General features: G+C 40.0%; 1 protein-coding gene across 5 annotated transcripts; it reads left to right on the forward strand.

Annotated features, from left to right (window-relative positions):
• The first annotated feature begins 21 nt into the window (after window positions 1–21).
• CARD6 (caspase recruitment domain family member 6) lies at window positions 22–27,744 on the forward strand. 5 transcript variants are annotated; one of them, XM_064271588.1, is made up of 5 exons: window positions 23–353; window positions 2,110–2,667; window positions 20,094–21,784; window positions 26,435–26,472; window positions 27,432–27,744. In XM_064271588.1, the coding sequence occupies exons 1-4, from the start codon at window positions 65–67 to the stop codon at window positions 26,453–26,455; spliced, it is 2,559 nt and encodes an 852-aa protein (XP_064127658.1). In that variant the 5' UTR covers window positions 23–64; the 3' UTR covers window positions 26,456–26,472; window positions 27,432–27,744. The 5 variants fall into 5 exon arrangements, with proteins under 5 accessions (XP_003408058.2, XP_064127658.1, XP_064127660.1 ...); XM_064271590.1 differs by having other exon boundaries at window positions 27,653–27,744; XM_064271583.1 differs by having other exon boundaries at window positions 26,435–27,744.

The raw sequence follows: 27,744 nt of genomic DNA on the forward strand, positions 1-27,744 counted from the left end.
AGGCTCCGCCTAGCTATCAGAACCACTTCCTAATCTGCTTCCTGGTTTGCAGAAAACTGAAACAATGGCTACTGACGGTGTTCCGTCAGAGATCATAGAAAGAGAACGAAAAAAGTTACTTGAAATCCTCCAGCAAGACCCTGATACTGTCTTAGACACGTTAACCTCTCGGAGGCTGATTTCTGAAGAAGAGTACGAGATTCTGGAGAATGTTCCAGATCCCCTGAAGAAAAGTCGGAAGCTGCTAATTTTGGTACAGAAAAAGGGAGAAATGAGCTGTCTGCATTTTCTCCAGTGTTTAGGTAGTACTTTTCCAGAGTCAGCTACCATTTGGGACTTAAGTTTAAGGCACGGTAAGTTGAATTTTGAAGTTTTTCACTCTTTGAGGGGGTGAAGGGACAGATTTTCTGAAAAAAGAAAATTATCGACTCTTATTTTTGTTTTTCCCTGGGAGATAATCTTCAATGAAATATGATATCAGGGGAAAATGTCCAAATTTTAAAAAGCTGGGAACAACATAATTCATTGATTTAGGGGACTGATAACTTGTTCATACTGTCCCCAAAACTTGGCAGTTGTTTTAGTGTCAGTGCAAATTGCTCATTGTTCTGACAGCTGCACCTTGAAATACAGTTGGAAAGAGAATATGGTTAAGGATGACACCGTCCGGGGCTTGTTTACCAACGAAGTGAATTCACGGACATTAGCAGCCCCCCAGACCACATGCTGCATCTTGAAAATAGCCATTTTGAAAATAGAGGAAAAATAATTTTTAGCACACATAGATGGTGGATCAGTAATTTCACTTTCTTTTGTGATAAGAATGCCAGCTGAATCTCAGTTTTCTAGAACAATTTAGATGCTAATTCTTAAGTGTTCAAAAATATGTAGTGGCCTAGGGGATAAGGGGAGCCCTACTGGTACAGTGGTTAAGAGCTTGGCTGCTAACCACAAGGTCAGCAGTTCAAATCCGCCAGCCGCTCCTTGGAAACCCTATGGGGCAGTTCTACCCTGTTCTGTAGGGTCACTTCGTGTTGGAATTGACTTGACAGCAACGGGTTTGGTTTGGTTTAGTTTGGTTTGGGTAGGGGATAAGAGGAGTCCTGGTGGCGCACTAGTTAAACGCTGGGCTGCTAATCAAAAGGTCAGCTGTTTGAATCTCAGTGGGAGAAAGATGTGTCATTCTGCTTCCCTAAAGATTTACAGCCTTGGAAACCCCGTGGGGCAGTTCTCCATCCTGTAGGGTCACTATGAGTCAGAATCGACTCAGTGGCAATGGGTTCTGTTTTGTTTATTTATTTTTTGGTTTTAGGGGATAAAGAACAGTTCTCCTGGAGTGGATTGTTTAGCACTTCTGTAGATTTACCACTAGAGGTTGATATAGCTCCTTTTCTAGTAACCTAAACAATATTCAGGATTATTTTAAGAGAAGACATTAGAGAGGCAGAGACTTGATAAAAAGGTGAATGTTGATGGACTTTAATGTAGGACAAGACTTACTTGGTTAGAAAAATAGATTTTATTATTTTTAGAACGTACTATTCCAAATTAGAGCTGTTTGCTTCCTGATTAGAAATTGAGTTCAGAGTCCATCAGCAATGGCTGCAGAAAGTTTGAATAGGTTGCGGGTCACAGAAATCCACAAGTAAACACTGTTCATCGGCTTAAAATTTTATGGTTTACTTCTTTACCTTTTGAGGTTGCTGGGAGCCCTGGTGGCATAGTGGTTAAGAGCTGGGCTGCTAACCAAAAGGTCAGCAGTTCAAATCCACCAGCTGCTCCTTGGAAACCCTGTGGGGCAGTTCTACTCTGTCCTGTAGGGTTGCCATGAGTCAGAATAGACTCATTGGCAATGGGTTTGGTTTTGGTTTGGTTTTACGGAGGACCCAAACTAGTGAGCAAGGCAAAGCGTAATCTGATTTTCTTCATCGGGAAAAAGGTCTGACAGTTGGTTTGGAGCCATGCAAGTTATGTAGGAAGTGGTAGGTATTCCTATCCTCCAGTGAAATGAAGACGAGGGAGGATGCTTTGAGGCCTTGGAAACTCAAGTTATCAAATTTCTTTTGTTAATTTGGAAAAACACAACAAGAGCTTTCTTGTCCTTTTCAGAGTTTTTAAAACATGAGACTATAGAACCTTCTCAATCTACGGGGGTAAGCAAGAATTCAGAAGATACTTTTTTCTCCGGGGAGAAACAGCCTGAGAACCCTGAGATCACAGCGTTCTTCAAAGAGAAAGGACAATTGGATTTGGAAACCTCTGAGCCTTTTGGGGACAAGAAAATTCGTGACAGGGAAACTGCTTTGTCCTCTAAGGAGGAGAATGAGAAGGTATGCGGCACACCAAAAGACACATTCTCACATTCAGTTGAGGATGTTGAATATGAAATTCCATCAACTATTGCATATTTAAGGGATGGACAGAGAGACGAGGAACCAGATGATTTATTATACCTGGGAAAAGAAGAATATCTAGGATCTGTTGGATACTTTGAAGATGCAGAAACCACTGTAGAAGAGGAGGACTATGACACAGAGCAGGTTGTATACTATGGTGAAGAGGACTCTGAGAATTCAGAACCCACAGAGTTCTCTGATGATGAGCAGAGTTATGAGGAGTCGGAAACTGGCATGTTATTGGAAGAGGAGGAGAAGAAAAGTATGGAAGGTATGGGAATAATGCCAACATTTGATGTGTGTAGTTTAGTTAGGCAACAATTTCTTTTTAGACTGCCATGACATAGTGGGGAGGAGGGATGAGGGAGGATGCCATATGCCTACTCAGAAATTTCTTGTGCCTCTTGAACCTAGCATCTGCTCATAGGTGGGTGTTGATAGGGAGGAGCACCCAGGACCTAGGACATGATGGACAATACAAGCAAATGTAAGTATTGATTGTCAGCTTACAGGCTTCTACAGTCATTTTCCATCATGCATATCATTTTAAGGTTACCTCTATTTTCACATTAAACCACTTTACTCATTTTAGTGCTTTAAGTTGGGCCTAAATCTTGAAGTGGAGACAATCAGAGGAATTTGTAGTGAATGGGTAAGATTCTCAAATATTGTTACTAGGCATGATCCAGTCCATATCTCGCCTTGATGAGGAAAATTTTATCAGTTTCTAAAATTAGAATACATATTTTTTATATTTTAAAACAACTTCATTGAGGAGTAGTTACATGTAATAAAATGCACCCATTTTAAGTGGGTATTTTGATGAGGTTTTAAAATTTATACATGACTACTACGACTCGATGGCACTGGGTTACCATGATCAAGATACACAACATTTCCATTTCCCTAAAAAGTTCCCCGTGTTTCTTCCTAGACGACCCCCTTACCCTCCAGCTCCTCCCATGTACAAACCGGGGTTCTAGGCAAATACTAGTCTACTTCGTACAAGTCTGTGCTGACGTATGATTTCATTTCTACTGGATAAATACCTAGAAATGGGATAGCTGGGTCATATGGAAAATGTATTTTTTAAAATAATTTATTTTTGTTGTTGAGAATATACACAGCAGAACATACACCAATAATTTCTACCTGTACAATTCAGTGACATTGATTACATTCTTTGAGTTGTGCAACCATTCTCACCCTCCTTTTCCAAGTTGTTCTTCCCCCGTTGACATAAACTCACTGCCCCCTAAGATTTCTATCTAATCTTTCAAGCTTCTGTTGTCAATTTGATCCCATATAGATAGTCCTCAAAAAAAGCATAGCTCCAGGCAGACATTCTTTACTAGTTAAGCTAAATTATTGTATGGTTTTAAGAAGACTTCAAGGGATATTTTTGGTTTAAGGTTTAAAGATTATATGAGGGCAATGGTTTCAGGGGTTCATTCAGCCTCCATGGGTCTACAAAGTCTGGATTCCATGAGAATTTGAGATTCTGTTCTGTATTTTTCCCCGTTTGATCAGGGTTCTTCTATAGAATCTTTGCTCAGAATGTTCAGTAATGGTAGCTGGGCACCAACCAGTTCTTCTGGTCTCATGGCAAAGGAGGTAGTTATTTATGGAGGCAATTAGCCACCCATTCCATTTCTTCCTCCTATTCCTGACTCTCCTTCTTCCTCTGTTGCTCCAGGTGAATAGAGACCAATTGTGCCTTGGATGGCTTTTAAGCTTTTAAAACCCCAGGCACTATACAATGAACGAAGAGATGGAACAGAAGCCCTGAACACATTATTAGGCCAATTAACTGGGATGTCTCATGAAACCATAACCCTAAACCTCCAAACCAAGGAACGAAACCCCATGAGGTGTTTGTACATAAACAGCACCAGCAGCTACCCTCTCTTTTTTGTTGTTGTTTCTGTAAATATCTGTCATTCAACTTTTGCCATTGAATTTGAATATTTCTTAATGAAAATTGAAAATATGAAAAATACTTCACTTGAGGGGATATTGTCTGGGAAAGGAAACATCATTGAGTTCTCAATAGAGAATGGGAATGGGAAGGTAGCTACCAGGTCATATTCAGTCCTGGAGGCTCACATCCCAGTTCTACTTAAGTTGGAAAAGAGTGATTTCTTCCTCCCGCCCATTCCCATATACCTTCCCAACACATAGTTGCTTTTAGGTTCTATTAATTTTTATTTATTTATATATTTTAGTCGTTGCATAAACCAAAACCAAACCAGTTACCATTGAGTTGATTCCAACTCATGGCAATCCCATGTGTGTCAGAGTAGAACTGTGTTCCATAGGTTTTTTTTTTTTTTTTTAAATAATTTTTATTGTGCTTTAGGTGAAAGTTTACAAATCAAGTCAGTCTCTCACATATAAACTTATATACACCTTAGTACATACTCCCATTTACTCTCCCCCTAATAAGTCAGCCCGCTCCCTCCTTCGAATCTCTCCTTTCGTGACCATTTTGCCAGCTTCTAACCCCCTCTACCCTCCCATCTCCCCTCCAGACAGGAGATGCCAACATAGTCTCAAGTGTCCACATGGTGCAAGTAGTTCACTTCTCATCAGCATCTCTCTCCAACCCATTGTCTGGTCCAATCCATGTCTGAAGAGTTGGCTTCGGGAATGGTTCGTGTCCTGGGCCAACAGAAGGTTTGGGGACCCTGACCACCAGGGTCCTTCTAGTCTCAGTCAGACCATTAAGTCTGGTCTTTTTATGAGAATTTGGGGTCTGCATCCCACTGTTCTCCTGCTCCCTCAGGGGTTCTCTGTTGTGCTCCCTGTCAGGGCAGTCATCGGTTGTGGCTGGACACCATCTAGTTCTTCTGGTCTCAGGATGATGTAGACTCTAGTTCATGTAGCCCTGTCTGTCTGTTGGGCTCATAATTACCTTGTGAGCTTGGTGTTCTTCATTCTTCTTTGATCCAGGTGAGTTGAGACTCATTGATGCATCTTAGATGGCCGCTTGCTAGCATTTAAGACCCCAGACACCACACTTCAAAGTGGCATGCAGAATGTTTTCTTAATAGATTTTATTTTGCAAATTCACTTAGATGTCCCCTGAAGCCATAGTCCCCAAACCCCTGCTCCTGCTTTGCTGACCTTCAAAGCATTCTGTTTATTCAGGAAACTTCTTTGCTTTGGGTTTAGTCCAGTTGTGTTGACCTCCCCTGTATTGAGTGTTGTCCTTCCCTTCACCTAAAGTAGGCCTTATCTACTATCTAATCAGTAAGTAACCCTCTCCCACCCTCCCTCCCTCCCCCCTCCCCTAACCACAAAAGAATGTGTTCTTCTCAGTTTAAACTATTTCTCAAGATCTTTTTTTTATAATAGTGGTCTTATACAATATTTGTCCTTTTGCAGCTGACTAATTTCACTCAGCATAATGCCTTCCAGGTTCCCCCATGTTATGAAATGTTTCACAGATTCTTCAATGTTCTTTATTGCTGCATAGTATTCCATTGTGTGAATATGCCATAATTTATTTATCCATTCATCCGCTGATGGACACCTTGGTTGCTTCCAGCTTTTTGCTGTTGTAAACAGTGCTGCAATAAACATGGGTGTGCATATATCTTTTCTTGTAAAGGCTCTTATTTCTCTAGGATATGTTCCGAGGAGTAGGATTGCTGGGTTGCATGGTAGTTCTATTTCTAGCTTTTTAAGGAAACACCAAATCAATTTCCAAAGTGGTTGTACCGTTTTACATTCCCACCAGCAGTGTATAAGTATTCCCCTCTCTCCAACATTTATTATTTTGTGTTTTTTGGATTAATGTTGGAGTGAGATGAAATCTCATTGTAGTTTTAATTTGCATTTCTCTAATGGCTAATGATCGAGAGCATTTCCTCATGTATCTGTTAGCCACCTGAATGTCTTCTTTAGTGCAGTGCCTGTTCATATCCTTTGCCCAACTTTTAATTGGGTTGTTTGTCTTTTTGTGGTTGTGTTTTCACAGAATCATGTAGATTTTAGAGATCAGGCACTGGTCAGAGATGTCATAGCTGAAAATTTTTTCCCAGTCTGAAGGTGGTCTTTTTACCCTTTTGGTGAAGTCTTTGGATGAGCATAGGTGTTTGATTTTTAGGAGCTCCCAGTTATCTGGTTTCTCTTCGTCATTTTTAGTAATGTTTTGTATTCTGTTCATGCCTTGTATTAGTGCTTCTAACAATGTCCCTGTTTTTTCTTCCATGATCTTTATCGTTTTAGACTTTATGTTTAGATCTTTGATCCATTTGGAGTTAGTTTTGTGCATGGTGTGAGGTATGGGTCCTGTTTCTTTTTTTTGCAAATGGATATCCAGTTATGCCAGCATCATTTGTTAAAAAGACTATCTTTTCCCCAATTAACTGACACTAAGCCTTTGTTAAATATCAGCTGCTCATATGTGGATGGATTTATGTCTGAGTTCTAAATTCTGTTCCGTTGGTCTATGTGTCTGTTGTTGTACCAGTACCAGGCTGTTTTGACTACTGTGGCTGTATAATATGTTCTAAAATCAGGTAGAGTGAGGCCTCCCACTTCGTTCTTCTTTTTCAGTAATACTTTACTTATCGGGAGCTTCTTTCCCTTCCATATGAAGTTGGTGATTTGTTTCTCCATCACATTAAAAAATGTCATTGGAATTTGGATCGGAAGTGCATTGTATATATAGATGTCTTTTGGTAGAATAGACATTTTTATAATGTTAAGTCTTCCTATCCATGAGCAAAGTGTGTTTTTCCACTTATGTAGGTCTCTTTTAGTTTCTTGCAGTAGCACCTTGTAGTTTTCTTTGTATAGGTCTTTTACATCTTTAGTAAGATTTATTCCTAAGTATTTTATCTTCTTTGGGGGCTAGCGTGAATGGTATTGATTTGGTGATTTCCTCTTCAATGTTCTTTTTGTTGATGTAGAGGAATCCAACTGATTTTTGTGTTTACCTTGTAACCTGAAACCCTGCTGAACTCTTCTATTAGTTTCAGTAGTTTTCTTGAGGATTCCTGAGGGTTTTCTGTGTATAAGATCATGTTGTCTGCAAATAGAGATAATTTTACTTCTTCCTTGCCAATCTGGATGCCCTTTATTTCTTTGTCTAGCCTAATTGCTCTGGCTAGAACTTCCAGCACAATGTTGAATAAGAGCAGTCATAAAGGGCACTCTTGTCTGGTTCCCATTCGCAAGGGAAATGCTTTCAGACTCTCTCCATTTAGGGTGATGTTGGCTGTTGGCTTTGTATAGGTGCCCTTTATTATCTTCAGGAATTTTCCTTCTATTCCTATTTTGCTGAGAGTTTTTATCATGCATGGGTGTTGGACTTTGTCAAATGCCTTTTCTGCATCAATTGATAAGATCATGTGGTTTTTGTCTTTTGTTTTATTTTCATGGTGGATTACATTAATTGTTTTTCTAATATTGAAGCAACCTTGCATACTAAAAAAACCTGGAATAAATCCCACTTGGTCATGGTGAATTATTTTTTTGATATGTTGTTGAATTCTATTGGCTAGAATTTTGTTGAGGATTTTTGCATCTATGTTCATGAGGGATATAGGTCTGTAATTTTCTTTTTTTTGTGGTGTCTACCTGGTTTTGGTATCAGGAATATGGTGGCTTCATAGAATGCGTTAGGTAGTATTCCATCCTTTTGTATGCTTTGAAATACCTTTAGTAGTAGTGGTGTTAACTCTTCTCTGAAAGTTTGGTAGAACTCTGCAGTGAAGCCATCCGGGCCAGGGTTTTTTTTTGTTGGGAGTTTTGTGATTGCCTTTTCAGTCTCTTTTTTTGTTATGCGTCTATTTAGTTTTTCTATTTCTGATTGTGTTAGTTTAGATAGGTAGTGTGTTTCTAGGAATTCATCCATTTCTTCTGGGTTTTCAAATTTGTTAGAGTAGAATTTTTTGTAGTAATCTGATATGATTCTTTTAATTTTAGTTGGGTCTGTTCTGATATGGCCCATTTCATTTCTTATTCGGGTTACTCGTTTCCTTTCCTGTATTTCTTTAGTCAGTCTGGCCAGTGGTTTATCAATTTTGTTAATTTTTTCAAAGAACTAGCTTTTGGTTTTGTTAATTCTTTCAATTGTTTTTCTCTGCTCTAATTCATTTAATTCTGCTCTAATTTTTATTATTTGTTTTCTTCTGGTGCCTGATGGATTCTTTTGTTGCTTGCTTTCTATTTGTTAAGTTGTAGGACAGTGCTCTGATTTTGGCTCTTTCTTCTTGATATATGTGTGCATTTATTGATATAAATTGACCTCTGAGCACTGCTTTCGTTGTGTCCCAGAGGTTTTGATAGGAAGTGTTTTCAGTCTCATTGCATTCTATGAATTTCTTTATTCCCTCTGTAATGTCTTCTATAACCTTGTCTTTTTTGAGTAGGGTATTGTTCAGTTTCCAAGTGTTTGATTTCTTTTCCCTGATTTTTCTGTTGTTTATTTCTACCTTTATGGCCTTATGGTCTGAGAAGATGCTTTGTAATACTTCAGTGTTTTGGATTCTGCAAAGATTTGTTTTATGACTTAATATGTGATCTATTCTAGAGAATGTTCCATGTGCACCAGAAAAAAAAGTTTACTTTGCAGCTGTTGGGTGGAGTGTTCTGTATAAGTCTATGAGATCAAGTTGGTTGATAGTAGCAATTAGATCTTCTGTGTCTCTGTTGAGCTTCTTACTGGAAGTCCTATCCTTCACCAAAAGTGATGTGTTGAAGTCTCCTACTATAATTGTGGAGGTGTCTATCTTTCTTTTCAATTCTGTTAAAGTTTGTTTTATGTATCTTGTAGCCCTGTCATTGGGTGCATAAATATTTAATATGGTTATATCTTCCTGGTAAATTGTCCCTTTAGTCATTATGTAGTGTCCTTCTTTATCCTTGTGGTGGGTTTAACTTTAAAGTCTACTTTGTCAGAAATTAATATTGCCACTCCTGCTCTTTTTTGGTTGTTGTTTGCTTGATATGTTTTTTCCATCCTTTGAGTTTTAGTTTATTTGTGTCTCTCAGTCAAAGGTGTGTCTCTTGTAGGCAGCATATAGACGGATCTTGTTTTTTAATCCAGTCTGCAACTCTGTCTCTTTATTGGTGCATTTAGTCCATTTGCATTCAGCATAATTATAGATAAGTATGAGTTTAGTGCTGTCATTTTGATGCCGTTTTTTGTGTGTTTTGTTGTTGACAATTTCATTTTTCCACTTACTTTTTTGTGCTGAGAAGTTTTTCTTTGTAAATTGTGTTCCTCAGTTTCATAGTAGTAGAATTTATTTTTGCTGAGTCGTTATGTTTATCTTGGTTTTTATTTTGAAGTATGGAATTGTTAGACCTCTTTGTGGTTACCTTAATATTTACCCCTATTTTTCTAAGTAAAACCCTAACTTGTATCATCCTATATCGCCTTGATTTCCTCTCCATATGGAAGATCTATGCCTCCTGTATTTAGTCCCTCTTTTTTGATTATTGTAATCTTTTACATAATGACTTCAATGATTCCCTATTTTGAGCATTTTTTTCTTGTTTAAATTAATCTTAATTTGTTTTTGTGATTTCCCTATTTGAGTTGATATCAGGATGTTCTGTTCTGTGACCTTGTGTTGTGTTGGTATCTGATATTATTGATTTTCTGACCAAACAATTTCCTTTAGTAATTCTTGCAGCTTTGGTTTGGTTTTTGCAAATTCTCTAAGCTTGTGTTTTCCTGTAAATGCATTAATTTCACCTTCATATTTGAGGGAGAGTTTTGCTGGATATATGATTCTTGGCTGGCAGTTTTTCTCCTTCAGTGCTCTATATATGTCATTCCATTGCCTTCTTGACTGCATGGTTTCTGCCGAGTAGTCTGAACTTATTGATTCTCCTTTGTAGGTGACTTTTTGTTTATCCCTGGCTGCTTTTGAAATTTTCTCTTTTATCTTTGGTTTTGGCAAGTTTGATGATAATATGCCCTGGTGATTTTCTTTTGGGATCTATCTTATATGGTGTTCGATGAGCACCTTGGATAGATACCTTCGATCTTTCATGATGCCAGGGAAGTTTTCTGCCAACAGATCTCCAACTATTCTCTCTATATTTTCTGTTATCCCTCCCTATTTGGGAACTCCAATCACCCGCAAATTATTCTCCTTGATAGAGTCCCACATGATTCTTAGGGTTTCTTCATTTTTTTTTAATTCTTTTATCTGATTTTTCTTCAACTATATTGTTGTCAATTGCCTTATCCTCTAACTCCCCCACTCTGCATTCCAATTCCTTGATTCTACTCCTCTGACTTCCTATAAAAAAAAAATGGAGTTGTCTAATTCTGTAATTTTATTGTTAATCTTTTAGAATTCTGAATGCTGTCTCGCTATGGATTCTTGCAGCTTATTAATTTTTCCACTGTGTTCTTGAATAATCTTTTTGATTTCTTCAACTGCTTTATCAATGTGTTCCTTATTTTTAAGATTGCCTTATTTCATTTCTGAGGTCATTCCTGATGTCTTGAAGTATTCTGTATATTAGTTTTTTATATTCTACATCTGGCAATTCCAGGATTGTATCTTCATTTGGGAAAGATTTTGATTCTTTAATTTGGGGATTTGTAAAAGCAATCATGGTCTGCTTCTTTATGTGATTTGATATTGACTGCTGTCTCTGAGCCATCTATAAGATATTGTATTGATTTATTTTATATTTGCTCACTGAGTCTTATCTTCTTGTTTTGTTTTGTTTCAATATACCCAGATGGGCTACTAGATTGCACTATCTTGATTGTTGTAGCCTTTGAATCACTTATGTCCTATTACTAGCTGGTTTGAGCTGTTACCAGATATATGAGCCTATGAGTCCATTCACTATTCTTGAATAGAATCAGCTTAGGTGTGCTGATTGTGGGTCACCTCTAGTGTGGTGTAGGCTGTAACCTATTTACTTAGAGGAGTAGTGGTGATGGTTGTATGCACCAGATTCTAGTAGTGGCAGGGGGTCACACTCTGAGGGGGGCAGGATGCTGACAGCCTTCCCCCACTTGCCAGTGAGGTAGGAGTGTCTCTATTCCCAGAGCACTTTGGTGGGTGGGCTCTGCAGCTGTACCTTAGGCACCCAGTGCTTGTACCTCTAAAGATTGGTAGGCGTCACTATTCTCAGACCACTTTAGCAGGTGGCTAGGTGGTGTGGGTGGAGCTTTAGCCCTCAGTTCCCTGCTGTGGATCAGTGAGGGCTCTGTTTAATAGGTAGAGAGGTATCATACCTCCAAAACTTGTCTTTCCACTGCTTTGTTGAAACAATTACAGTCAGATCTCTATCAGAATTGCCTTTGCATTTCAATAGCCACCTGGTTCCCTGTAGGAATGAAAGCCAGAGACTGTGGACCTCTTTTGCTTGGCTGGAGCTGGTTCTGTATTATACCAGTTTTGGGAAGTCAGGGAAGGATTTTTCTCTCCCGGATTGTTAATTGCTGCTTCTCTCAGGCCAGGAGAATGGGTTAGGAAAAAAAACAAAAACAAAAACACAGAGCACTTCACTCCCTGGTCCAGGAAATTCCAATGTTAATGAAGCCTCCGGGGGCAGGGAGGGGAGGGATCAGATAGATAGGAGAGAGTGGCAATATAGACAAAGTTACTTATCTTGTTTGGTGAAGACTGTTTTATCTGAGATTCTAGAGGGGTGTGCAGCCTGTGTGTGCTGGCTGGATCGAGATTGCCCCCGAGGGTCAGGCCTGCATCCTGTGCTTGCGCCACCTCAGGAAGCCATGATCATTTCCTCCGCTCCTAGTCCAAAGCCCAGCACCAAGGTTTTCTGGCTGGGACGCTGCACTCCAGACTCCCCATGATTTCTCCTCCTGTCTGCCACGTCAGTGTGCAGCCTGCCTGTGCTGGCTGGGTTTCCGGCCGAGGTTACTCCAGGGGGTTAGGGCTGCCTCCCGTGCTTGCGCCATCTCTGGAAGCCGTGATCTGCTCCTCTGCAGTTAGTCCAAAGCCTAGCACCAAGGTTTTCTGACTGGGACGCTGGCTTCAGGCTCTGAAAACAGTCGCTGCTTCCCCATGGGTTCTCGTTCTCTTGTCAGCTGCATCAGTGTGCAGTCTGCTTACGCTGGCTGAGTCTCTGCTGAGGTTACTCCAGGGGGTTACGGGTCAGGGCTGCATCCCATGCTTGCCCCATACCAGTAAGCTGCGATCAGCCCTACCACTCTGGGCCAGGGAACCACGAGAGCTCAAAGCCGTGGCGGGGATGCTGGTTCCAGAAGCAGTCACTGCTTCACCGCGTGGCTTTTTGCTCCCCTGTCACTGAAGTCAACTCCTTAGTTCTGTGTTTGATGGTCAGGGTTCGTAGATTGTCATGTATATGATCGATTCACTTGTTTTTCCAGGTCTTTGTTGCAAGAGGAATCCGCGGTAGCTTCAGCCTAGTCAGGCATCTTGGCCTTGCCTCCTCCATAGGATTTTCAGTGGCTGATTTTTCTGATGTAGATTGCCAGGACTTTCTTCTGTGGCACCTCTGAGTAGACTCACTGCCAACCTTTCTGTTAACAGCCAAGTGTTTAACCGTTTACACAACTTAGGGATGCTAGTTGTTGCATAGAATTAAATTAATTAGTTCCTTGCATAGTATCATCATTGGTCTTCAAAAAGACCCTTTTATTTACCTATTCTTTTTTTTTTTCCCTCTCTTCACCATTCCTACTCACCTTAATCCATAGGTAACATTATTATATTATTATGTATGCCTAAATGGTATTGTTTTGTTTTCCTGAATTTTTTATGTTATTTATTGCCACGATAATGCTGCATAACAAACTGGCTCAAAATTCTTTTCCTTGAAACAATGAGAACTTATTATTGTTTATGTGTCTGTGGTTTGGTTAGTTCTGGTCTCTGAGCTCACTTCATGTATCTGTGGTCAGCTGCTAGTTGGGTAGGAAGCTTTTCTGATCCTGACCAGGCTCTCTCACATGTCTGGGGACTGTAGACTAGTCTTTTATCTTTTAGCAGGCTAGTCAGGGGTTGTTCACAGCCTAGATGGGGTGCGTTCTTATGGCAAGAGCAAAGGAGTGAGAGAGAGAGGGAGAAAAGAGAGTAGAAGTAGTCACGGCCTTTTGAGACTGAAGCTCAGAATTATCATGTTATCACTTCTGTCACATTCTGTTGGCCAAAGTTAGTCACAGAGCAACCCAGATTCAAGGTTTGGAGAAATATAGCCTACCTCTTATAAAGTATCATTGCAAAGGATATGGATATCAAGAAGCCATTAATTGGGGCTATTATTGCCATCAATCTAATACCTTTAGCAAAAGAGGTTGTCATGGATTGAATTGTGTCTCCCCAAAAATATGTGTTAACTTGGTTAGGCCATGATTCCCAGTATTGTGTGGTTGTCCTCCATTTTATGATTGTAGTTTTATGTTAAGAGGATTAGGGTTGGAGTGTAACACCACCCTTACCCAGGTTGCATCCCTGATCCAATGTAAAGGGAGTTTCCCTGGGGTGTGGCCTGCACCACCTTTTATCTCTCAAGAGATAAAAAGGCAAGAGAAGAAAGCAGAGAGTTGGGGACCTCATACTACTGAGAAAGCAATGCCAGGAGCAAAGCACGTCCTTTGGACCCAGGGTTCCTATGCAAAGAAGCGCCTAGTCCAGGGGAAGATTGATGAGAAGGCCGACAGAAAGAGAAAGCCTTCTGCTGGAGCTGACACCCTGAATTTGGACTTTTAGCTACTAGACTGTGAGAAAATAAATTTCTCTTTGTTGAAGCCATCCACTTGTGGCATTTCTGTTATAGCAGCACTAGATGACTAAGACAGAGGTCAAGGAAAGTCTTAATAATAGTTATGGCCTGTAATCTAAATCTGATGGCTACCAATCCCCTCTAGTTGACTGGAGACATGTGGCTGTCCTCTATCTCTTTCCTGAGTGATATTTGTCTTTGCAAGTGGCTGTTGTTATTAGGTGCTATCAAGTCAGTTCTGACTTACAGAGACCCTATGGGCAACAGAACCAAACACTGCCCGGTCCTGCACCACCCTCACAATTGTTATGTTTGAGTCTATTGTCGCAGCCAGTGTGTCAGTCCATCTTGTTGAGGGTCTTCCTCTTTTTTGCTGACCCTCTGCTTTACCAAGCATGATGTCCTTCTCCAGGGACAGATCACTCCTGATAACATGTCCAAAGTACATGAGATGAAGTCTCGCCATCCTTGCTTCTAAGGAGCAGTCTGGCTGTACTTCTTCCTAGGCAGATTTGTTGGTTCTTTTGGCAGTCCATGGTATATTTGATGCTCGACGCTGACACCGTAATTCAAAAGTGTCCATTCTTTGGTCTTCCTTATTCATTGTCCAGCTTTTGCATTCATATTAGTCGATTGGAAACACCATGGTTTAGGTCAGGCTAAACTTAGTCATTAAAGTGACATCTTTACTTTTTAACAATGGGCAGATTTGCCCAATGAAATGTGTTTTTTGATTTCTTGACTGCTGCTTCCATGGGTGTTAATTATAGATCGAAGTAAAATGAAATCCTTGACAACTTCGATCTTTTCTCCATTTATCATGGTGTTGCATATCAGTCCAGTTATGAGGATTTTTGTTTTCTTTACGTTGAGGTGTAATCTACACTGAAGGCTGTGATCTTTTTTTTTTTATTATTTTACTTTAGGTGAAGGTTTACAGAGCAAACTAGTTTCTCATTAAGCAGTTAGTACACATATTGTTTTATGACATTGGTTAACAACCCCACGATATGTCAACACTCTCCGTCTTCTACCTTGGGTTCCATATTACCAGTTTTCCTGTCCCTTCTTGGCTTCCAGTCCTTATCCCTGGGCTGGTGTGCCCCTTTAGTCTTGTTTTGTTTTATGGGCCAGTCTAATCTTTGGTTGAAGGGTGAACCTTGGGAGTAACTTCATTACTGAGCCAAAAGGGTGTTTAGGGGCCACACTCTCCAGTTTCTCCAGTCTCTGTCAGGCCAGTAAGTCTGGTCTTTTTTTGTGAGTTAGAGTTTTGTTCTACATTTTTCTCCAGCACTGTCTGGGACCTTCTATTGCGGTCCCTGTCAGAGCAGTCAGTGGTGGTAGCCTGGCACCATCTAGTTGTACTGGGCTCAGTCTGGTGGAGGCCGTGGTAGATGTGGTCCATTAGTCCTTTGGACTAATCTTTCCCTTGTATGTTTAGTTTTCTTCATTCTCCCTTGCTCCCGAAGGGTCAAGACCAGTGGAGTATTGTAGATGACCGTTCTCAGGCTTTTAAGACCCCAGACGCTACTTACCAAAGTAGAACATGGAACATTTTCTTTATAAACTGTGTTATGCCAATTGATCTAGATGTTCCCTGAGACCACGGTCCCCATAGTGAAGACTGTGGTCTTCGATATTCATCAGTAAGTGCTTCAAGCTCCCTTCACTTTCAGCAAGCAAGGTTATGTCATCTGCATATTCCAGGTTGTTAATGAGTCTTTCTCCAATCCTGATGCCCCATCTTTCGTATAGCCCAGCTTCTCAGATTATTTCCCAAGTATGCAGAGTCAATAAGTATAGTGAAAACCTGACACACACCTTTCCTGACTTTAAACCGCACAGTGTCCCCATGTTCTGTTTCCTGTTTGAACGGCTGCCTCTTGATGTATCTACAGGTTCCTCAAGAGCACAAATAAGTGTTCTGGGATTCCCATTCTTTGCAATGGTAACTGAAAAAAAAAAAGTCCAAATGCATCTGACTCAAAGGAAAAGGGTCTTCATGCTTTTTGTCATGTTAAATTTCATCCCATAAAATAGTCACAGTGTCCAATCAAAGCCTCAGGAAGACTTACAACGTTGCCTTGTATACTCTTTGCTGTAGAAGGCCAACTTGTATAGACTGTATCAATCAACTCCATTCCCCTCCAGCTTGTAGTTGGGTTCAGCAAACTACGTGTATTTACTATTCGTATTTACCCATATATTACCATTTCTTTCTGAAGATCCAAGTTTCCATTTGATGTTATTTACCTTCAGCCTGAAGAACTTTATTATTTTTTGTAGTGCAGGTATGCTGGTGTTAAATCCTCTTAGATTTTGTTTATTGAAAATATATTTATTGTGTCTTCATTCTAGAAGGATATTTTTCCTGAGTACATAATTCTGGACTGGCATTTTTTTTTTTTTTTGCCTTCAGCACTTTTTTGATGCCATTCCTTGACTGTTGGCTTCCATTTTTTCTAGAGATAAGTCTTTAGTCATTTTATCATTCTTCCTCTGTAAATATCATGCCATTTTTCTCAGATTATCCTCAAGTTTTTTTTTATTGATTTTTTTCAGCAGTTTGACTGATGCGTCTAGATGTGGTTTTCTCTGTTTTTGTCCTCTTCAGGATTTGCAGAGCTTCTTGAATCTGTAACTTTTAATAATCAAATTTGGAAAAAATTTAGCCCTTATTTTAGTCAAAAAAAAGTTTTTGTTTTTTTTTCTGCATTTGCTCTCCCCTCTCTTTCTGAAACCCCCATTACATGTACTCTAGACTTTTTGATATTCCTCCATAGGTTTCTGAGGCTCTGTTCATTTTTTTATTAATTTTTTTCTCTCTGTTCTTCAGATTGGAACATTTCTGTTGATCTACCTTTAAGTATAGTGACTCATCTGTCATCTCCAATCTGCTGTTAAGCCCATCTTGTGAGTTTCAAAAAATTTAGATATTGTGTTTTTAACTTATAGAATTTCTATTTTATTCCTTTTTATGCTTTCTATTTCTCTTCTGTGAATTCTTATTTAGTTACTTATTATGGACCTATTTTCTTTCACATTCTTGAGAATAGTTAAAGGAAAAAAAAACAGTTGCTGTTGAGTCGACTCCAACTCATGGTGACCCCATGTGGGTCAGAGTAGAACTGTACTTTATAGGGTTTTCAAGGACTGATTTTTCAGAAGTAGACTACTAAAGCTTCTTCTGAGGTAACTTTGGGACACTTGAACCTCCAGTCTTTCAATCAGCAGTTAAGCACTTTAACCATTTGCACCACTTGGGAATTCAATTATCTCATCAGCACTAACATCTGGCCTAGACTGTGTGGGTGTTGATTTCTGTGCTGAAGGAGCAGGGAATGGTCATCCTAAAGCAAGGTAGAGGATGGGCAAGAGGAGAACTTAAAAGTTTCCCTGCAACTTATATTCTCACTGCCTCACCTGGGAACCCTTCATATTAGCTGCCAATTCCCCTTTACCTTCTTACTCTAGCATATATTTCAGTTTAAGTACCTTTTCCACCACCCAAGAGTTCCTTATAGTTACTTTTGTTAATTCCTGAAATCCATCTAACAACAACTTTCACTTGTATAGATTCTTCTAGGCCATTTTTAGAGGGGGATCCAAGCAGCTCCTGCTAGCTTGCCACAATAAGGATCCATTGTGATCCTCTTTCTTCACTAATTCCCATCTTATTCCCAAGATGTGGCTAGAAAATATACTGAAAGTTGGGATATCAGGAAAAATGAGGGGTAGCGTGTAAATTCTGAGAAGACTTTCATGGAAATCAAATCTTTAGTTTCTCCAAAATTTCGCAAGAGATAAAATTCAGAAAGAAATCAGTATTAACCTAGAGAATTCCTCATACGTGTATACAATGAGACACTGACAAAATTTTTCATCCCTCCATAAAAGGATTGTTGTTGTTAGGTGCCATCAAGTCGGTTCTGACTGATAATGACCATATGTGTAACAGAACAAAACACTCCTTGGTCCTGTGCCATCCTCACAATTTTTGCTATGTTTTAGTCCATTGTGGCAGCCACTGTTGTCAATCCATCTCGTTGCAAGTCTTCTTCTTTTTCACTGACCCTCTACTTTTCCAAGCATGATATCCTTCTCCAGGGACTGGTCCCTCCTGATAACATGTCCAAAGTACGTGAGATGAAGTCTCTCCATTCTCACTTCTAAGAAGCATTCTGGCTGTAGTTCTTCAAAGATGGATTTATTCATTCTTCTGGCAGTCCATGGTATATGCAATATTTTTCATCAACACTATAATTCAAAGGCATCAATTCTTCAGTCTTTCTTATTTGTTGTTCACTTTTTGCATGCATATGAGGCATATGAGTGTGGGTCAGGTGTACATTAGTCCTCAAAGTGACTTCTTTGAGTTTTAACACTTTAAAGAATTTTTTTGCAGCAGATTTTCCTGATGCAATAGGTCGTTTGATTTTTTGACTGATGCTTCCATAGGTGTTGATTGTAGATCCAAGTAAAATGAAATCCTTGACAACTTCAGTCTTTTCTCTGTTTATCATAATCCTGCATATTGGTCCAGTTGTGAGGATTTTTGTTTTCTTTATATTGAGGGGTAATCCATACTGAAGGCTGTAGTCTTTGATCTTCTTCAGTAAGTGCTTCAAGTTCTCTTCACTTTCAGCAAGCAAGCTTGTGTCATCTGCAAATTGCAGGTTGTTAATGAGCCTTCCTCCAATCCTGATGCCCTGTTCTTCATATAGTCCAGTTTCTCATATTATTTGCTCCGCATACAGATTGAGTAAATATGGTGAAAGGATGTAACCCTGAGACACATCTTTTCTGATTTTAAACCATGAAGTGTCCCCTTGTTCTGTTCAAACAACTTACTCTTGGTCTGTGTACGGGTTCCTTATGAGCAGAATTAAGTGTTCTGGGGTTCTCATGCTTCACAGTGTTATCCATAATTTTTTATGATTCTCATAGTTGAATGCCTTTGCATAGTCAATAAAACACAGGTAAGCATCTTTCTGGTATTCTCTGCTTTCAGACAAGACCCCTCCGACATTACATTAGCAAAAAAAAAAAAAAAGGAGAAACCTAAATGATCATCAACAGGCAATGGTTAAATAAATAATGGCCCATCCAAACCATGGAATACCATGCAATGGATAAAATTATATATAGAGAGTGTCATGGATTGAATTGTGTCCCCCCAAAATATGTGTCAACTTGGCTAGGCCATGATTCCCAGTATTGTGTGGTCGTCCTCTATTTTGTGATTGAAATTTTATATTAAAGAGGATTAGGGTGGGATTGTAACACTCTTAGTAAGATCATGTCTTGATCCCATGTAAAGGGAGTTTCCCTGGGGTGTGGCCTGCACCACCTTTTATCTCTCAAGAGATTAAAAGAAAAGGGAAGTGAGCAGAGGGGGGGACCTCATACCACCAAGGAAGCAGTGCCAGGAGCAGAGTGCGTCCTTTGGACTCCAGGTTCCTGCATGGAGAATCTCATAGTCCAGGGTAAGATTGATGACAAGGACCTTCCTCCAGAGCCGACAGAGAAAGCCTTCCCCTGGAGCTGACGCCCTGAGTTTGGCGTCAATAAGCCTATTAGACTGTGAGAAAATAAATTTCCATTTGTTAAAGCCATCCACTTGTGGTATTTGTTATAGCAACACTAGATGACTAAGACAGAGACTAAGAAGAATTTGCTAGAAATACCATTTAGTGAAAAGAGGTTGAAGGGTCATGTGTTTAGTATGATATCATTTATGTAAAAATAAAATCACATTCATTATATATGTATACACATGTACGTTTGTAGAAAAGGGATGGGAAGCAAACATCCATATTGACATATCTCTTAGAAGTGAAGTGGGATTGGCAGGATGATGAAAGTTCTTGGACTTTGAGTTTATCTGTATTGCTTGGTCTTTTTGCAATGAGAAGATCAATTACATATCTAATTTTAAAAGTCTTTGAGGAAAGCTTAGAGTCCAAACATGGCATTCACTGAGTATCTTTTTTCCAACAGAAAGAAAAAAAGTGTTTAAAGACGTCCTGGCATGTCTGAACATGGATAGGAGCAGAAAGCTTCTGCCAGATTTTGTTAAACAGTTTTCCTTAGACCGAGGATACACATGGACACCTGAAACTCCTGGAGATTTAGCTTGGAATTTCCTGATGAAAGTTCAAGCACTGGATTTGACAGCCAGAGATTCGATTCTCAGGCACAAGTTTCCAAGCGAGGACAGGAATGGGGAATTGCTAACTGAAATGGAGAATTTGGAACTTAGAGACAAACAGACCGTTAACCCCTTTGATGTCCTTTGTGCTGCCATGCTTTGTTCAGACAGCTCTTTGCAATGCGAAGTCATGTCAAACATGTATCGATGCCAGTTTGCTCTTCCCCTGCTACTGCCTGATGCAGAAAACAACAAAATCATCTTCATGCTGGGGGCTATGAAGAACATTGTGAAGAAGCAGTCAGCCCAGTCCTCAGGAGGACCTGCTGAGGATACAGAAAAGTTTCTGGCTCACATCAAGATGCCTGTCATCTCTTTTGTTCGTTTAGGATACTGTAGCTTCTCCAAGTCCAAAATCCTCAACGCACTGCTCAGGCCTGCCCAGGTGAAATCGCACAAAATCTTTCTTCATCAGGATTCGCCTGCTTTGGTGCTTCCCCGGCAAATCTCTGATGGCCTGGTTGAGATAACTTGGTGTTTTCCTGATGGCGATGATCTAAAGGAAAACCTTAGTTTTTTTCAAAAGCCTGTTGCTGTGGCCAACCTTCGTGGAGACCTAGAATGTTTTTGCGTGCAATTTGGTTTTTTGATGGAAGTTTCCTCAGCTGTGTTTTTTTTCACCGACTACGTAGGTGAGAAGGAATGGAGCCTGCTAAGGTTTTTAGGAGAAGCTGCACTTGAAAAATGCTACTTTGTCCTCAGTCCGCAGGCCAGGGAAAGTGAAGAGGCTCAGATTTTTCAGAGGATCCTGGAATTGAAGCCATCACAGCTACTGTTTTTAGAAGGCGAGGAAGCTGGGGATAGAGGGAAGGACATGCAGTGCCTTCAAGCTGCCCTCCAGGAAGTGATGTGCTCTTCACTCAGATGTGTGTCCGTGAAAGACATGGCCCCCCTGGCCAGGGAATTGGGGATCCAGGTAGACCAAGACTGTGAGAACACTCAAGGAATTCAGGTTTCCCCTAGTGAAAACATGGCTGGAACAGCTGAAAGTAAGGGACAACAAAGACATAGTCAGCCAAAAACCCCAGCTCAGATGCCTACAAGAGATACTGGGGTTATATGTGCAGTCAGCCAGAATCCTCAGAATAGCTACTCCACCTCAGTTTTCAGGTCTCTTCCACAAAACTCCTGGCCTTTACCATCCAGGATTGGAGGTAGCTTTAACCAGGCTTCCTTGAAATCCTCCTGGCTTATAGGCCACCCCTTTTGGCCAGAGCAGAGGCCTAAGTGTTTCCGTCCTTTCACCTTTCATAACACAAGGGCTCATAGTCGAGGTAAGAGTTTTGGTTTTCAATACTTCCAACCCCAGAGGTTTTATTCGGATAAAACATTCATGAAATTTTCAGGAACCACTGGGGGATGTGACTGGAATGGAATGTTTGGGAGACAACCAAGACCTATCTCTCAGCATGCACAGGCCTGGCCTGAAAGACCAGAAACAATGGGAGCTTTTGGAAAGTCTGGGGCAGTGATCTCTCAGGTAGGTCACTTCCATTCCCTGGGCTTACAGCCAACAGGAAGAGTTGGAAAGCCACAACCTGGGCCAGCCTGTGCTCAGGGAGCACAGCTAGCTGCAGCAACGGAAAAAGTAATGAGAACATCCCACATAAAAGATCCTCGTCATCAAGCCTTTCAAGCAGCAGGAACCACACGAAAGCCCATTAGACCGTCCTGTGGGCAAAGTGCCCAGCAGAAGACACAGAGTAGGCCTTCAAATCCAGCTTTCCAAACACAACCGCATCCCATGTCCACTAGCAAACTTTCACCCAGCTCTCAGTCCAAATCTAATCAGCCCAAGCACTCCCAGCCTCAACCCTCCCAACCTGTGTTCTCTCAACCCAAACCCACTCGAATAAAACCAACTCAGCCCCAGCCCTCCCAACCTAAAGCCCACCAGTCCACACCCACTCAGCCCAAACCGTCCCAACCTAATACTCCCCAGTCCAAACCCACTCAGCCTAAGTGCTCCCAGTCTAAGTCCTCTCAGCCCAGACCATCTCAGCCTAAGTCATCCTGGGCCAGTCCTTCACAGGCCAAGGTATACTACCCAAAAGCAGGTTCCAAAAAGGTAGGGAAACATTAAAGTGCTTACGCCAGGAACCTATGAAACCTAGCCTTTACCCAGGTCATTCCTATCATGTAGTAACCTAAAGAGTTTCAGTAATGGTAAAAGACTACTGTCCTCAGCATGACACAGACAAAAAGATATGCAAAGCCTGACTGAATATCGTTAAAATACTTCTGAGAAGTATTTTAACTGACAGGGATAATATGAAGAAATTAAGAATAGAGTCAAGCAGTAAATAAATTAGTTCAATCCAACCTTGAGTATGAGGTAATGTGTAAGCCGAATCCACTGATGAGGGCTGTGAGACAACCTCATATGGAGGAGAATGGATTTAAAGGAGCCCTGGTGGTGCAGTGGTTAAGAGCTCAGCTGCTAACCAAAGGGTCGGCAGTTTGAATCCATAAATGGTCCTTAGAAACACTATGGGGCAGTTCTACTCTGTGCCGTAGGGTCTCTGTGAGTAGGACGACTCAATGACAATGCATTTGGTCTATGTTTGGTTTAGTTGCTAAGGAGTCACTGGGTAGTGGAAATGGTCAACTACTCAACTAGTAGCCTAAAGGCTGGTGGTTCAAACCCACTCAGTGGCATCTTGGAAGGCAGATCTGGCAATCTGCTTCTGAAAAGTCAACAGCCTTGCAAAGCCTATGGAGCAGTTCTCTGCACGTATGGGGTTGCCATGAGTTCTAATCGGCTCGATGGCAACTAACAATAGTTGCAGAGTGACCATAAAACAGGGCTCAAATGGCCACAGCATTGCAGGAAAAATTGCCCTAGATGTTTGCTGCTCTAGAGGCACCCTGGTCAAAAGCTTCTGGTCCAACATCAGCCTGCTGAACGGATAACCCTGCTATTTGGGAATAGTTAAATCAGGTTTCTTGGTATAACCCCTTGCTGTTGAGTCAATTCTGACTCATAGCGACCCTATAGGACGGAGTAGAACTGCCCAATAAAGTGTCTAAGGAGCAGCTGGTAGATTCAAACTGTCAACCTTTTGGTTAGCAGCCAAGCTGTTGAACAATTTTGCCACCAGGGCTCCATAGCGTTTCCAAGGAGGGTCTGGTAGACTTGAACTGCCGACATTTTGGTTAGCGGTCATAACTCGCAGTAGCTCTTAACCACCATGCAATTTGCTTAAATGATAAAACTCTGTGACATAAAATGATGAACTAAAAACCAGTAAAATTAATTTGTTTGTATTAAAATATTTGTAATATTTAAGAAATTTGGTTTATTAGAGGATCTAAAATATTAGCCTTATGATTCAAATTTAAAATGTATAACTGAGTTTTAAATTTTAGAGTTTGCAATTTTTTGAAGTTGAAAGGATTAAGATAAGTTTACAAAGTTTGAAAAGGTATTGAAATGTTTAAGAACTTAAGGTTCACTGAATTTGTAATTTTAACTTATTCATTATTCTAAGTATTTGGGTAAGTTCTGCTAATTGGAAGCATTAGGTTAAGCTAATATATTAAATTTGTAAACACCATTTAAAATACAGTCATTCCTCTGTAAACACGGGGGACCGGTTCCAGGAACCCCCGCAGGTACCAAAACTTGAAGATGCTCAAGTCCCTTATATAAAATGGCATAGTATTTGCATATAACCTATGCAGTCTTCCTGTATACTTTAAATTGTCTCTAGATTACTTATAATACCTAATACAATGTAAAAGCTATGTAAATAGTTGTTATATGGTATTGTTTAGAGAACAATGACAAGAAAAAGAAGTCTTTTTTTAAAATGTTTTTCATCTGAGGTTGGTTGAATCCAAAGATGTGAAATTTAATTAACTGAACTTGTAAATGACACCAAATATTAGTAAAAGATTCCTTTAAAGGTAGATGTTAAAGTTCACTAGATTTATAAATAAGATAATATGATTTGTTACTGAATTAAAAACCCTGATTTTTGAATTTGAAACTTTAATAAAATTGCTATTAATTTCAAATGCTAAAACATTTGAATTTTTTTTCTGGGTTAAAAAAAACTCTTTTTGTTTAAAAAAAAAATCCTTTCAGGGACACCCAAGAAAAATCATACTGACAAATGCATGAGAAATGATCTTTGAAAAGAAATAATCTCTGAGAACATTTTCATACTACATAGGTATCCTTTGTTTGTTTTTTCATGTATTAAATAATCAATATTGAGTGTTTACAAAGTGCTGAATCTCTCAGAAGGTTGTAAGAGTGAAGAAAGAGAGGAGCATTCATGTGAAATGTTATCTTTATCTTTGAGCAGCAGAAAAAGTATCATAAGTAATTCATAACTACAAGATCTTTGATGTAGAAGTGGAGTTTCTCAACTGAAAATAATTCTTTTGCTTAAACTTGTTCAATTGCTCATTCTTGAAATGAACAATGGTCGCGTTTTTTTTTCTTTTTTTTTTAAAGTTTCTCTGAGTCCTTCAAGATTAGTTTCTGGAGGATAGAAACCACTGGGTTCTTATCACCAACAAATTCAGTATCAGTCTGGGCAATAAATATATGGACCATTCAAATTAGGTAATTTGAGGAGAATTTAATAAAGACACTATTTATAAGGGACCGGGAAAGGTGTGGAAACCCTGGTGGAGTAGTGGTTAAGAGCCACGGCTGCTAACCAAAAGGCTGGCAGTTCAAATCCACCAGGTGCTCCTTTGAAACCCTATGGGATAGTTCTACTCTCTCCTTTAGTGTCTTCTATGAGTCAGAGTAGACTCAATGGCAATGGGTTTTGTTTTGGGCAAGGTGTTAAAAAAAAAAAAAAAACCCACAAAGAAGAGCACAGTACCCTGGATCTAGTAAAAGGAAGGCACCATTCCCAAGATCTAAGGGAAAGGGGAATGAATGATTCCTCCAATCAGAAGATCATGTGGAAAGGGTCTTGGGTCTGGTTGGTTGAGGGGTACAGCAGCCTGCAGTGACCCACAGGGAAGTAGAATGGGGAGTAAATATCACCTCCCCACCTCTGAGCTCCTGCCAGTGCATCCCGTTGGTCAAACCAACCAGAGACCAGAGGCCTAGGGGCCCACACACCAGCTCGTGCAGGTCAGCCTCTTAGGCTTTGAGCAGGGTGGGGAGTGGATACAGAGGAGCAAATAGAGGCTACCCAACACAAACTCCTCCTTTTCCATTTCATTCTTCTCTCCTTTTCTCCTCTCTTTTTTTTTTTTTCTGCTTTTGAATTTATTTATTGAGCATCTCTTATACGCAAGGCGTTGGAGCTGAGAAGACATGGTAACAGAATGAGAAATCTTCCTGTTATTGTGGAATACTGTAAATCTCTGTGTTCCTTCATTAGACAGTGTTGAAAATGCAGAAATATACAAAGTAGAAAAGACCATAAAAATAAATTGTTATACCATACCTCGAACCTAAAAATACCAAATCCATTCTGACTCACCCTGACTCTATAGGACATAGTAGAACGTCCCCATCGGGTTTCCAGGGAGTCACTGGTGGATTCAAACTGCTGACCTTTTGATTAGCAGCCAAGCTCTTAGCCACTACGCCACCAGGGCTTCATCATAACTCAGAGTAGCTAGTAATGTAATCCTATAACTCACCAATAACATTTTCATGTATTTTTTTCTGAGAATATATATTTATTCTGTATATATATTGAGTGTGGACTAGGGATGAATGTAACAAAGGCAAACATTAGATTTACATCTTGTAAAGAAAATTTTACCCCCAGAGAGTGTAGAGAATAAGGAAAAGTATAAAATATTTGATTTCAACTTTATTTTTTTGTATACACTTTTTTTTTTTTTTAATTAACTTTTATTGAGCTTCAAGTGAACGTTTACAAATCAAGTCAGGCTGTCACATATAAGTTTATATACACCTTACTCCGTACTCCCATTTGCTCTCCCTCTAATGAATCAGCCCTTCCAGTCTCTCCTTTCGTGACAATTTTGCCAGCTTCCAACTCTCTCTATCCTCCCATCCCCCCTCCAGACAGGAGATGCCAACACAGTCTCAAGTGACCACTTGATATAATTAGCTCCGTATACACTTTTTGATAATAAACTTTTTTGTACCTGTTCCTTAATTATATACTTTTTTTCACACTAGGAAATGCAGTTTGAAATCTAAACAAGAATCCAAATGAGGTAAATTGATTCATCACTTACAACACACTTAATGATTTCAATTTTTATTCTCAAAGGTGTTTAGTTTATGCGGCCTGTGTTTCTTATCACTAACATCAGCCCTTTAATTTAGACAATTTCCATTCCTTTTTTTAAGACAGTCGGTGAAAATATACTAACATTTTCAAAATAATTTCACAAATACTGTTATCGGTAAAATATGGTGACGTTACTTAACCCTTTCAAGACCTTATTACTTAAAAAAAATTTTTTTTTTGTTTAAACCTATGTGTTTTCAGTAATAGAAGGCATGATGAATCAAGGAGTCTTTCTGAATTTATGTTATGAAATATAGATTTTAATACATATTCTGTGGGGAACATGTGTTCCAAAGAACATGCCAAAATATGGTGCCCTATTTTGTGGGGAACATATGTCTCAAAGAATGCGCCCAACAATGATACTGGTGAGGAGTGAATTTCATGGCTCAAGTAGACACATGAGACTATGTGGGCGACTCCCGGCTGGTGGCAAGATGAGAAGGAAGAGGGAGACAGGAGCTGGTTGAATGGACACGGGGAATACAGGGCGGAGAGGAGGAATGTGCTGTCTCATTAAGGGGAGAGCAGCTGGGAGTGCACGGTGGGGTGTATGTGGCTTTTTGTATGAGAGACTGACTTGATCTATAAACTTTCATTTAAAAAAAAAAGAATGTGCCAAAATATTGTCGCCCTCATTTCCTTGATCCAGTCTACAGAAAGGTAAGAAAAGCCAAAGTTCACAGAAACCAGCCTGACTTTAAGTTAGAGATGACTTGGAAATTACACATATTGCCTGCGTTTACAACCCATTGGCCCAAACTTGGTCATATGCCCAATGCACTTGTGTATCGTAAGACTAAAATTTCATGGACTGCCTTGACATCTTTGAGCCTCACAGGGCCCCAAAGCCCTAACTGTGCATTCCACTCTTCTTGCCAGATGCGCCTTCCACCCATTGAGAAAGGCTCCCCACCTGGATAATTCCCCCATCAACAGATGTACTGTACTCCACAGGGTGCTCAATGGGTTTCACTTACCTGCCAGCCTGTGAAATTATTCAAACAAGCAAATCACGTTCTCCTGTGGAAACCAGGGGCACCTCACCCTCTTGTTACTATAAAGCCTGCCTCCCACACCCCTTCTTGTTTCATCTATTCCAGAGTACAACCCTTGTGTGGCCCTGCAAAGAGTACGGTATTCTCTCCAAGACCGCATGTATATACGGCTAATAAACTTCTGTTCATCATTCCAA

This window comes from Loxodonta africana, chromosome 2 (genome assembly GCF_030014295.1).
Source record: "Loxodonta africana isolate mLoxAfr1 chromosome 2, mLoxAfr1.hap2, whole genome shotgun sequence".
Taxonomy (NCBI): domain Eukaryota; kingdom Metazoa; phylum Chordata; class Mammalia; order Proboscidea; family Elephantidae; genus Loxodonta; species Loxodonta africana.

Excerpts from the sequence above, each read along its gene's own strand:
- CARD6 (XM_003408010.4), top strand. The coding sequence starts at position 65 with ATGGCTACTGACGGTGTTCCGTCAGAGATCATAGAAAGAGAACGAAAA. Across the intron at positions 354-2,109 it reads GGACTTAAGTTTAAGGCACG|AGTTTTTAAAACATGAGACT; the intron begins GTAAGTTGAATT and ends TGTCCTTTTCAG. Across the intron at positions 2,668-20,093 it reads GGAGAAGAAAAGTATGGAAG|AAAGAAAAAAAGTGTTTAAA; the intron begins GTATGGGAATAA and ends TTTTTCCAACAG.